This window comes from Pyrgilauda ruficollis, unplaced genomic scaffold (genome assembly GCF_017590135.1).
Source record: "Pyrgilauda ruficollis isolate IOZ18807 unplaced genomic scaffold, ASM1759013v1 scaffold55, whole genome shotgun sequence".
NCBI lineage: Eukaryota > Metazoa > Chordata > Aves > Passeriformes > Passeridae > Pyrgilauda > Pyrgilauda ruficollis.
Window position 1 is genome coordinate 6943623 of NW_024527155.1, and position 12573 is coordinate 6956195.

At 45.5% G+C, this 12573-nt stretch overlaps 1 protein-coding gene across 1 annotated transcript in view; it reads right to left on the reverse strand.

Annotated features, from left to right (window-relative positions):
- MUC2 (mucin 2, oligomeric mucus/gel-forming) overlaps positions 1-12573 on the reverse strand; it is a 55030-nt gene that overhangs the window by 10706 nt on the left and 31751 nt on the right. Inside the window, exons 36-45 of the mRNA XM_041481117.1 lie at positions 12050-12187; positions 10655-10906; positions 9417-9638; positions 8333-8470; positions 7101-7238; positions 5795-5980; positions 4566-4751; positions 3367-3540; positions 1443-2296; positions 94-268 (exon numbers count right to left, since the gene is read on the reverse strand). Coding sequence (XP_041337051.1) covers positions 94-268; positions 1443-2296; positions 3367-3540; positions 4566-4751; positions 5795-5980; positions 7101-7238; positions 8333-8470; positions 9417-9638; positions 10655-10906; positions 12050-12187 — 2463 coding nt within the window. The remainder of the gene's footprint in view (positions 1-93; positions 269-1442; positions 2297-3366; positions 3541-4565; positions 4752-5794; positions 5981-7100; positions 7239-8332; positions 8471-9416; positions 9639-10654; positions 10907-12049; positions 12188-12573) is intronic.

The window sequence follows — 12573 nt, forward strand, 5'->3', positions numbered from 1 at the left end:
TTGCACAATACTTGTTCCCTGATAAATATTGTTGGTCTTGACATCAGTATTGTTTCCTCAGGAGATTAAATATTCAATAAAATATATACTTACAATCACACTCCCAGTGCCAACAGCATCCATCCTCATCCATGACTGGCACAGGAGACAGTCCATTGGCACAGGTGGGTTTTGGAGGTGGATTGCAGATTATTGGAATCACCTGGACAATGTTGTCTTCTATACATATAACCTTAGTGCAGTTACACAGCATCCATGAGTCACCTTGCTGTTTTTGAAGAGAGGGGGAGTGGCGAGACAGAGACAAACCTTTAGGAAGCAGTGAGACTGACAATAGTTATGCCTGAATATCTTCTGCAGGTTTCTAAAAAACCATATGTTTATTGACAAGTTTTCCCCTATCAGAAATCTGAAAATAGGATGGAAGTGCATCAGTCAGCACTATCTAGGTCTGCAATATGAGCTAGAACAACTGAGAGCTGCTAAATGGAAAGCATTACTCACAAAAATCAAGACAGTAAACCAAAATGAGAACCACCTTTTCTAGTTTCAGCTATCTAAAAGTGAGATGTCTCACCTAATCTTATCACCTTAATACCCTCTAAAGAACAGTGAAAGACACTGATCAATATGAATGACCAATATATGATCAATTCCCTTCCATGAATGCCTAGAACAGATTAACAGCTAAAGCTACAGTGAACACCAGCTGTTCAGGGAAAAATGTCCAAGGTGATTATGCTCATGCATTGTGACTGCATGAGTTATGAGTTTTCTTCTATCTTCTACCAGTTTCGCAGACATGTATAATTTTTATTCCTGCAGATCTACTGAGCAAGTTGGTAGGCATCTAAACTATGATGAGGCTTTAGAAATGTACAAGACACAAACTTGTCTGTGTCAAAGGCGGAGGGTTCAAAAAAAAAAAAAAAAAAAAAAAAAAAAAACTGAGTCAAACTTCACAAGCAGTGAATGCAGCGATCTGTTTCACAGCCCTCCTCTGAAACCAGACTGTGAACAAGTATGACTCATTCCAAATTCAGCCCTGTGGATTTTTGTTAGGCTGCAATGTAAACACACAAACAACTTTTACCCACTCTGGACTTATTCAAAAGCAGAAATGGAAAAGATAGCTTAGGACCACTCTGCTCTTGGTTTCCTCTTCATCAGAGCTATCCTACAACAAAGACAAACACTGAACTGTGATCTAGCTCCTTGCAGAAAGCTTTTTAAAAATTATCCTTGAAGAGCTAATTGCAATATGTAAGCTACCAATCCAAGTATTGTTGGAAGTCCTGCTGATGCCCGAGAAAACTAAAGAAATAGAAGAGACTGATACTTCCTTTCCTATCCAGATTAATGCCTACTCTTTATGTTACTAATATTGAAGCTATATGTCTGGTCTCCATCCAAAGCATAATGAAAGCATGAAATCTACTCACCTCATAAGATTCATTAGGGAAAATAGTACAAGTTTTTTTAGGAGTGGTTGGTGTTAGACCTGTAGTTGAACTTGAGCCATTAACTGGAGGAGTTGTGCTGTGTGTAGAACTTCCTGTAGTGGTGACTGCAGTTGATGTTGCAGTAGGCCCAGATGTAGTAGTTGAGACAGGGGGAAGAGTTTTGAAGGTGGTGGAGATGCTGGTTGTTGCATTGATTGTGATAAAACTACTAGAGGTGGTTCCTGAAGTGATGGTAAAGCTTTCTGTTGGAGTAGTACCAGAGGTGGTGGTTGACACAGGGCTGGTTGATGTAGGTGATGTTGTTGGAGTAGTAACAGTTGCAGAGGTTGTTGTTGGGGTACTTGTTTCTGTTCCTGCTGTGGTGGTGGGGGGAGTGGACACTGAGGGTGTGGGGCCTGAAGTGGTGGTCTTGGTGGTTGATGTTGTTTCAGTGAATGGGGTTGTTGATACAGGTGGTTGTGTTCCTGTAGGGCTGCTTGGTCCCGAGGTTGTGGTGGTGCTAGGGGTGGAAGTGGGGGTAGAGAATCCTGTTGGAGGGGTTGGGGTCCTGGTGGTAGTAGTCTCATGGATAGTTGTTTCTGTTACTGGTGTGGTGCTGGTGGATCTTGAGGGTGTGGGGCCTGAAGTGGTGGTCTGGGTGGTTGATGTTGTTTCAGTGACTTCAGATGTGGTAGCTGTCACTGGGCTTGTTGACACTGGTGATGTTGACTGTTGACTAGTGGTGCTTGCAGTAGACACTGTACTTATTTCTGTCGTTCTTGTTGTTGGCAGTGGGGTAACTGAAGGAGTAACTGGAGTGCTTTCTGTTGTCGGCGTCTCTGGTTCAGGTGTCTCTTTAAGATAGGAAGAAAACACAGTATTTTAAGTAAGGAAATTGCATTTTCTTCCTAATGTCATCTCATTTTCCACTAAGCATACATAGTTCAACAAGCCTAAGCATAGGATCTTTATATAGAAATAAAGCAGAAGTTTTAACGGTTTTGTTAATCACTGAGAGATTATTAACAAAGTATCCTGCCTCTTGCATAGTAGACATTGATATAAACACTCTATCAACAATCAGTGTCAGAGGGGACATCTTCCACAGTATTAAAACTTTATATTGCATGGAAGAGTCCAGCAATCCAAGATCCATGTGGAATCCACTGAGTAGATCAATGAACTGTGGTTAATACTGTATTGCTATCATACTATATTCTATGGAAAGACCATTATTCCCTGCGCTGCTTCATGTGGCACGTTCATACCACCACTGATTATGGACATTATGGTCATTTGACTCTACAGAAACGGAGCTGTTGCTGGAGCAGTCTGTGTTCCATTTCTAATGCCAAGGCCTTTAAGACTACTCACACACAAGCTATTTTGGAATGCTACAAACCCAAAATACACTTTTCTGCTTTTTCACATGGCCAGTTTTCATTATGATTGTTAATGGAGACTCCTTTAAGTCTCCTTCAGTTTTTGATTAGGATGTTAAAAAGTGTTTATGACTCTCACAGGCCAGCCTCAGAGCCATCTATTTGTGCTTTTATAGCATGCTATAAGTGACACATGGTAGAGAGAGAAGCACTGTGTACATAATAAGAGTGCAGTAGTAATGCTAGAAGAATTAAGATATACTGCTTCTGCCCAGGCAGTCCACAAGGACAGTCCTTCAATGAAAACTAATTTACATTTGGGTGGGAACAGGCAAACTCCTTCATGTACTTCATGCCCTTTAACAGAGGCAGATGAACTGGGACAGTAGGGGATATAACATTGCTGCTGAAAGGTCAGATGGGATGTTTTTGGAATACAATCAACTACATTAGTGCAGAGTTTAGAAACTAAAACACACTTTAAGCTGCCAATAAATCCTGCTTTCTAAAATCAGCAAAGAACATGAAACCCTGGGAATTACTTATTGCTTCAGTGGGTGGAACCGACTGGGTTCTGGTATTAATATTTTCAGTAATTGTGGTGGTAGTTGGAACACTGGTTATTGTGCTTGGAGGGCTGGTGGTGGTGGTGGGAGTCTCCGGTGACGTAGAAGTGGTTGTTGATTTTGGCGTGCTCAGTGTGGATGGAGTAGTGCCTGTTAGAAACAGCAGGGACAGAGAAAACAGACAAAGGCATCAGTGGGACTCAGGTGAACTCAACAGAAGCTGCACATCAGGAAGCAGCCACAGAGCTGGAAAGGTCAGATTATTCTAGCACCAGCCCTTCCTTTCTGGCCCCAAAAAGCAAAATATTTGAAATCCGTGCACACACAGGGTCAGGTCCCTTCCCTCTTAGCAAAGAGATGGTGGGGGAAGGTATTTCTTACAAAATCAGAGAGACCTACCAATAGGTAAGAGATGAGAAGGAGCAATGCTTTTGATCTTGCTGGGGCTTTCTATCTCCATGTCATTATCTAGAACACCACACTAAATCCTCAGGAAAGAGCTGAGATGGGAAGCTGTGATCAGGGAAGGAAGCATCCCCAGCAGTATTTTCCTGCCTGACTGGCATGTGGTTTTCTCAATGTCATCCTGGTAAGTGTCTTCTCAGAGTACTAGTGGATCTGATCAGCTAAAAACCACAGTTCCCAGAAAGTCACAGTCTGCAGAAAGAAACTCTTTCCAAAAGCATATCCTATCCTACATCTATAACAGCTGTGAAGAATTAGCACTGACAGTGCAAAGGAACAGGAGAGTGGGAGGAAGACTTACACAGTAATGTCCAATCAGTGCCTAAAATGCCAGTACTGAAAAACCAAAGCCATGCCACAATTGCACATATGTCCAGTGAATATGTTCTGGCCAGCTGAGGGACAAGGTCCAGCAGCAAAAAAAGGCAAGGTATCCCATCAGTTCAAGACCTGTATAAGCTGAGCATCAGTATGAAACACCTCCTCTGAGCCTTTTCGAATGAGGGAAGACCAGATCTTTTGCCCGGAACCACAAAACCTTTTTCCTTCTTCAATAGCCAGATGAAAGGCAAGTTTTAAGCAATGGTTCTTCCAGTGTTGCCCTGAAGTTATACCCATCCCTGATCCATCTGAGACGAACAATTTGAGGTGCTCATGTACCTTCAGGGCAACAGGACAGTAGCAAGCAACAGCACAGGACAGAGAAGTACCTGGAGTTGGTGTGGTGGTGGTGTATGTTGGTGTTGGTGAGGATGTGCTTGAAGTAGTTGAGGTGGGCGTTGGTGGTCCAGTAACAGTGGTTGTTGTGCTCGGAGGGCTGGTGGTGGTGGTGGGAGTCTCCGGTGACGTAGAAGTGGTTGTCGATTTTGGTGTGCTTGGTGTGGATGGAGTTGGGACTGTTAGAAAAAGCAGGGACAGAGAAAACAAAGGCACAAAGGCATTAGTGGGACTAATTAGTGGGACTCAATGTGAACTGAAAAGTAGCTGCAGCTGGCAGAGAGCTAGAGAGCTCAGCTTAGCACAGCAATGGTCCCTAGCACCAGCCCTGGATTTCTGTGTGTAGAAAGAAGAATATTTGAAATCAATGCACAGAAAGTATCATGGCTCTCCTCTCCTAGCAGAGACTGGGCATAGTGCTGGAAGGTGATTCTCACAAAATCAGAGAGACCTACCAATAGGTAAGAGATGAGGAGAAGTAACGCTGTGGTCTGGCTGGGGCTTTCTATCTCTGCCTCATTACCTGACTACTAACTCATTGAGTAAGAGCTGAGATGGGAATCTGTGATCAGGGAAGGAAGTATGTACAGCACATGCTCCTGACTGATTGGCATGTGGTTTTCTCAATGTCGCACTGAGAAGTGGCTTCTCAGAGTACTAGTGGATCTGATCAGCCAAAGATGCAGGTCAAAGAATGTCACAGTCTGCAGAATGAAACTGTTCTGAAAGGAAGGCAGAGGAATCTGTCTTCCTACATCTATAACCACTAAAACATTTTTGCACTAACAGGACAAAGGAACAGGAGAGAGGGAAGACTGTCTACATTCTGCAAGTTATGTACAAATAGTGCCTAAAATTCCAGTGTCAAAAAACCCAAAGCCATACAGTGACTAAATTCTGGCCAGCTGAAGGACAATGTCGAGCAGCAAAAAAAACAAGATTTCCCATCAGTTCAGCATCTGTGTAACAAAGGTCCAGCAGCAGCACAAAATTTTTCATAGCAGGCTCTCTGTCAGGGAAGCCAAGACCATTTCCCCAGAATGACAAAACATTTTTCTTTCTTCAATAGCCAGATGAAAGGCAAGTTTTAAGCAATGGTTCTTCCAGTGTTGCCCTGAAGTTATACCCATCCCTGATCCATCTGAGACGAACAATTTGAGGTGCTCATGTACCTTCAGGGCAACAGGACAGTAGCAAGCAACAGCACAGGACAGAGAAGTACCTGGAGTTGGTGTGGTGGTGGTGTATGTTGGTGTTGGTGAGGATGTGCTTGAAGTAGTTGAGGTGGACGTTGGTGGTCCAGTAACAGTGGTTGTTGTACTTGGAGGGCTGGTGGTGGTGGTGGGAGTCTCCGGTGACGTAGAAGTGGTTGTCGATTTTGGTGTGCTTGGTGTGGGTGGAGGTGGGGCTGTTAGAAAAAGCAGGGACAGAGAAAACAAAGGCACAAAGGCATCAGTGGGACTCAACAGAAACTCAAAAGAAGCTGCACATGAGGCAGCTGCCACAGAGCTAGAGAGGTTAGCCCACCCTTAGCACAGCAATCATCCCCAAAACCCGCCCTTCCTTTCTGGCCATATTAAGCAGAATCCTCGACATCCATGCACAGAGAGGGTCATGGCTCTCCTCTCCTAGTGAAGAGATTAAAGATGGTGCTGGAAGGTGCTTCTCACAAAATCAGACAGACCAACCAATAGGTAAGAGATGAGGGGAAGCAATGCTTTGTATCCAGCTAGGGCTTTCTGTCCCTGCCTCATTATCTGAACACTTTGCTAAATCCTGGTGTAAGAGCTGAAATGGGAAGCTGTAATCAAGGACAGAAGCATGCACATGATTGGCATGTGATTCCTTCTGTGTTGCAATGTCAGTCTGATGCAGGGCTTCCCTGGGCACTAGTGGAACTCATCACCCAAAAATTACAGTTCACAACAAGAGGCAGTCTGCAAAGTTCCCAAAAAGGCTGGCAGGAGAATCATTCCTTCTTACATGTTAAACAGCTGACAAGCACTAACACACAGTGGGTGCAGAAGGAGGAGAAAAGGAGGAAAGTCTACACAACTGAACCCAAACAGAGCCTGAAATGCACTTCCACAAGACCAAGTCCCTCTGCAATTGCACTCCATGGGTCCAGTGACTACATTCTGGACAGCTGAAGGACACGGTCCAAAAGCTGCAAATGCAATGTTACCCATTCGTTCAGCATCTGTCTAAGCTGGGCACCAACATGAAATACCTCCTTGAAGGGCTGTTGAGTCAGGAAAGACAAGACCTTCCCCCAAGAACCCCCTAAATCCTTGTTCCTTATGAAATAGCCAGCCCAAGGGCCAGATTTGGCCACAGGACTTTTCCTGGGACTCCCAGAAGTTACACCCATCCCTGATCCCACCTAGAGACACATATGGAGGTGTTTCATGGACCTTCACTACTCCCAAAGCAAGGCCAGACATGACAATAGAACTAGAGAATTATTTGTTGATTCTGTTCCTGGGGGCATAGGGGTTTTGATGAGAATTACTGCTTGTGGAACATACTTTGAGGAGTTGAGATGGTTGTTGTTGATCCAGAAACAGTGGTGGTGGTGCTCAGAGGGCTGGTAGTGGTAGTGGGAGTCTCCGTTGATGTGGAAGTGGTTGTCGGTTTTGGTGTGCTCGGTGTGGATGGAGTTGGGGCTGTTAGAAAGAGCAGGGAGAGAGAAAACAGACAAAGGCACAAAGGCATCAGTGGCACTCAGCTGGATCTGAACAGAAGCTGCGCATGAGGCAGCTGCCACAGAGCAAGAGAGGTCAGCCGACCTTTGCACAGCAAAGGTCCCTAGCACCAGCCCTTCCTTTTTCAGCCCAGAAAGAAAACTCATTGACATCCATCTAAAGAGATGGTCATGGCCCTCCTTTCATAGTGAAGAGACTAGGGCTGGTGCTGGAAGGTGCTTCTCACAAAATTAGGGAGACCTACCAGTAGGTAAGAGATGAGAAGGAGTAATGCTTTGGATCTGGCTGGGGCTTTCTATCTCTGGCTCATTACCTAAGCAACTTGCTAACTCATGGAGTAAGAACTCAGGGGAATCTGTGCTCCAGAAATGGATCATGCAGCAGAACACGTTTCTGCCTCATAGTCATGTCATTTTCCCAACGACACCCTGATAAAGGACATCACAGAGTACTAGTGGATTTGATTAGCCAAAGACCAGAGTTCACCGCAAGAGGTAGCATGTAGCCAAAAGCATGGGAGAGGAATCATTCCTTTCTACATCTATAACCAAAGATTAGCACAGACATGGCCAAGAAGGAGAAGAGAGGGAAAAAAGTCTATACAGCTGAGCCTAAAACAGTGCCTAAATGCCAGTGTCAAGAACCAAAGTAATTGTCCAACTGCACATCATGGGTTCTGTGACTATATTCTGCCCAGCGGAAGCACATGGCCCAACAGCTGCAAAAGCAGCTGAACATGTGTCTCAGCTGGGCAGGAAGATGAAATACCTCTTCAGAGCACTGTTGCATCAAGAAAGACAAGAACTTCTTCCTGGGACCCCTGCATCTTCATCACTTTTAAAAGAGCCCAAATGAACTTTGGGCACAACTCATTACCTGGAATGCCCAGAAGTTACATCCTTGATCCCACACAGAGCCACAAATGGATATACTCACAGACATTCATTACTGCCACAGCCAGGCCAGACATGACAACAGAACCAGAGAATTATTTGTTGATTCTGTTCCTGGGGGCAGAGGGGTTTTTATGGGAATTACTAGCACTGGGAACATACTTTGAGGAGTTGAGATGGTTGTTGTTGATCCAGAAACAGTGGTGGTTGTGCTCGGAGGGCTGGTGGTGGTGGTGGGAGTCTCCGTCGGTGAGGTAGTGGTTGTCGATTTTAGTGTGCTCAGTGTGGATGGAATTGTGCCTGTTAGAAACAACAGGGACAGAGAAAACAAAGACACAAATACATGAGTGGGACTCAATAGCAGCTGAACAGAAGCTGTACATGAGACAGTTACCACAGAACTAGAGAGGCGAGCCCACCCTTAGTACAGCAAAGATCCCTAGCATGAGCCCATCCTTTCTGCCCCAGAAAGCAAACTCCTTGAAATTTGTGCACACACAGGGTCATAGCCCTCCTCTCCTAGTAAGAGACTGGGGATGGTGCTGGAAGGTGCTTTGCACAAAATCAGAAAGACCTACCAACAGGTAAGAGATGAGAAGGAGCAATGCTTTTGATCTTGCTGGGGTTTTATATCTCTGCCTCATTATCTAGAACACCACACTAAATCCTCAGGAAAGAGCTGAGATGGGAAGCTGTGATCAGGGAAGGAAGCATGCACAGGAATATGTTCCTGGCTGATTGGCATGTGGTTTTCTGATGTCAGGAGTTCTCAGAGTACCAGTGAATTTTGTCAGGCAAAGACCATAGTTCACAGAAAGTCACAGTCTGTAGAGTGAAACTGTTTGCAAAAGTGTGGCAGAGGAATGCTTTCTTCCTGCGTCTATAATAGTTGAGAAGCAATCGTATTGACAAGGGAAACGAGCAGGAGAGAAGGAAGAAAGACCACACATCTGTGCCTAAAGAGACCTTGAAAAGCAAGTGTTACAAAATCAAGCCCCTCTTCATTAAACTCCAGGGACACCACTCTGGCTGGCTGAAAGACAAAGTCCAACAGCAGCAAAAGCTACTAAGTCCTTGTTGTTTCTGAAACAGAGATGAAGGGACAGCTATGGGCAAAGGCTGTTTCAGGGGCTGTCCAGAAGTTAATTCATTCTTGATACCATACAGAGGCAAAAAAATAGGTGTTCACAGACACTCAGTACTCCCAAAGGCAAAGAACATATGAGACTACAAAATCTAAAAGTACCTGGAGTGGTGGTGGTGGTGTATGTTGGTGTGGGAGAGGATGTGCTTGAAGTAGTTGAGGTGGGCGTTGGTGGTCCAGTAACAGTGGTTGTTGTGCTTGGAGGGCTGCTGGTAGTGGTGCCGGTGGTGCTGCCAGAGCTGGTGGTGGTGCTGGGAGTCTCCAGTGACGTGGTGGGCAATTCAGATGTAGGGGATGCCGTGCTTGGTGTGGATGGAGTTGGAGCTGTTAGAAAGAGCAGGGACAGAGAAAATGAAGCAGCTGCCCCAGACATAGAGGGGTCAGCCCATTCTTAGAACAAGAAAGGTATCTAGCACCAGCCCCATCTATTTCTTGCCCAAAAAAGCAGAATCCTTGAAATCCATGCACAGAGATGATCATGTCCTTCCTTTCTTTTTGAAGAGACTGGGGGTGGTTCTGGAAGGTGCTTCTCACAAAATCAGAAAGACCAAGCAAGAGACGAGGAGAAGTAATGCTTTGGATCTGGCTGGGGCCTTCTATCTCTGCCTCATTACCTGTACACCTCACCAAATCCTAGGGCATGAGCTGAGATGGGAATGTGTGCTTTAAGAATGAAGCACACACAGGAATATGTTCCTGCCTCGTTGTCATAAGAGTTCCACTGATTGGATGTCAGCCCAGTCAAGGGCTTCCCAGAGGATTAGTGAATCTCATCAGCCAAAGACCACACTTCAGAGGTAGTGACAGTCTGCAGAGTGCAACTGTTCCCAAAAGCCTGCCACAGAAATCCTTGGTTTCTACATCTATAAACACTGGCATCCACTAGTGCTGACATTGCAAAGGCAGAGAAGATAGTGAATAAAGTCTGCAAAATTTTTCCCAGAAAGCACCTGAAATTGCAGTACCACAAGAGTAATCCCCACTGTAATTTCACACCTTAAGTCCACTGACTACATTCTCAACAAATAAAGGACAAGGTCTGACAAGAACTCAAGGTTCCCCATCAAGTTAGCATCTAAGCCCAGCAGGAGTGCCAGCCTGAAATACCTTCTTAGATACTTGTTGAGTAATGGAAGCCAAGAGCTTCTCACAAGGAACCCTGAATTCTCATCACTTCTGAAACATCCAACCCAAGTTCCAGCTTCAGGCAAAGAACCTTTCATGGCATGCACAGCAGTTACAGCCATCCCCAGTTCCATACTGAGGCACAAATGGAGGTGCTAACAGATCTTCATTACTCCCAAAGCAAGGGGATACAAGATCAGGCAAGGCAGAAGTACCTGGAGTTGATAGGGTGGTTGAATATTCCCATATGGCTGTGGATGTGCTTGAAGTAGTTGAGAATGTTGTTGATGAGCCAGTAACAGTTGTTGTTGTTGTCTTGGGAGTGCTGATGCTGGTGGTGCTGCTGGGGATGCTGCTGGGGGGCATCGTGGTGCTGGAAGTGATGATGGGAGTTTCAGATGCTGTTGGAGTGGGAGTAGTTGGTGTTTCTGGTGGAGTAGTTGGGCTCGGTGTCTTCGTAGGTGGGGCTGTTAGAAACAGCAGAGACAGAGAAAACAGACAAAGGCACAAAGGCATCAGTGGGACTCAACAGAAACTCAACAGAAGCTGCACATGAGGCAGCTGCCACAGAGCTAGAGAGACCCTTAGCACAGCAATCATCCCCAGAACCAGCCCTTCCTTTCTGGCCATATTAAGCAGAATCCTCGACATCTATGCACAGAGAGGGTCATGGCCTTCCTCTCCTAGTGAAGAGAACCAAGATGGTGCTGGAAGGTGCTTCTCACAAAATCAGACAGACCAACCAATAGGTAAGAGATGAGGGGAAGCAATGCTTTGGATCTGGCTGGAGCTTCCTATCTCTGCTTCATTACTGGAACACCTCACTAATTCATAGGAGATAAGGAGAAATAGGAGATAAGAGTGGAAGCTGGGAAGGAAAGCATGCCCAGGAGTATGTTCATGCCTGATTGGCATATGATTCCCCCTGTATTTCAATGTCAGACTCATGAAGGGCTTCCCTGGGCACTAGTGGGTCTCACCAGGTGAGGTGTCAGCCAAAGACCAAAACTTCACAGCAATAGGTACTCTGCAGAGGGAAAATATTCCCTCAAGGGCTGGCAGGAGAATCATTCCTTCTTACATGTTAAACAGCTGACAAGCACTAACACTGAGAGGGCATAGGAGGAGGAGAAAGGGTTGAGCCCAAACAGAGCCTGAAATGCACTTCCACAAGACCAAGTCCCTCTGCAATTGCACTCCATGGGTCCAGTGACTACATTCTGGACAGCTGAAGGACACGGTCCAAAAGCTGCAAATGCAATGTTACCCATTCGTTCAGCATCTGTCTAAGCTGGGCACCAACATGAAATACCTCCTTGAAGGGCTGTTGAGTCAGGAAAGACAAGACCTTCCCCCAAGAACCCCCTAAATCCTTGTTCCTTATGAAATAGCCAGCCCAAGGGCCAGATTTGGCCACAGGACTTTTCCTGGGACTCCCAGAAGTTACACCCATCCCTGATCCCACCTAGAGACACATATGGAGGTGTTTCATGGACCTTCACTACTCCCAAAGCAAGGCCAGACATGACAATAGAACTAGAGAATTATTTGTTGATTCTGTTCCTGGGGGCATAGGGGTTTTGATGAGAATTACTGCTTGTGGAACATACTTTGAGGAGTTGAGATGGTTGTTGTTGATCCAGAAACAGTGGTGGTGGTGCTCAGAGGGCTGGTAGTGGTAGTGGGAGTCTCCGTTGATGTGGAAGTGGTTGTCGGTTTTGGTGTGCTCGGTGTGGATGGAGTTGGGGCTGTTAGGAACAGCAGGGAGAGAGAAAACAGACAAAGGCACAAAGGCATCAGTGGGACTCAATGTGAACTCAACAGAAGCTGTGCATGAGGCAGTTGTGCTGGGGGAGGTTTAAGTTGGATGTTAGGAGGAATTTCTCCAGAGAACAAATGATTAGACACTGCAATGGACTGCCCAAGGAAGTGGCAGAGCCACAGTGTCTGGTGGCTTTTAAGACAAAAGTGGATGTGGCACTTAGCGCCATCATCTAAGTGACATTGTGGTGTTCAGGCAAAGGTTGGACATGATGATCTCAGAGATTTTTTCTGACCTAACTGATTCTGTGAATATATTCCTGCCTGATCATCATGTGATATCCCTGTGGTGCAATGAAGGCGTGATGAATGA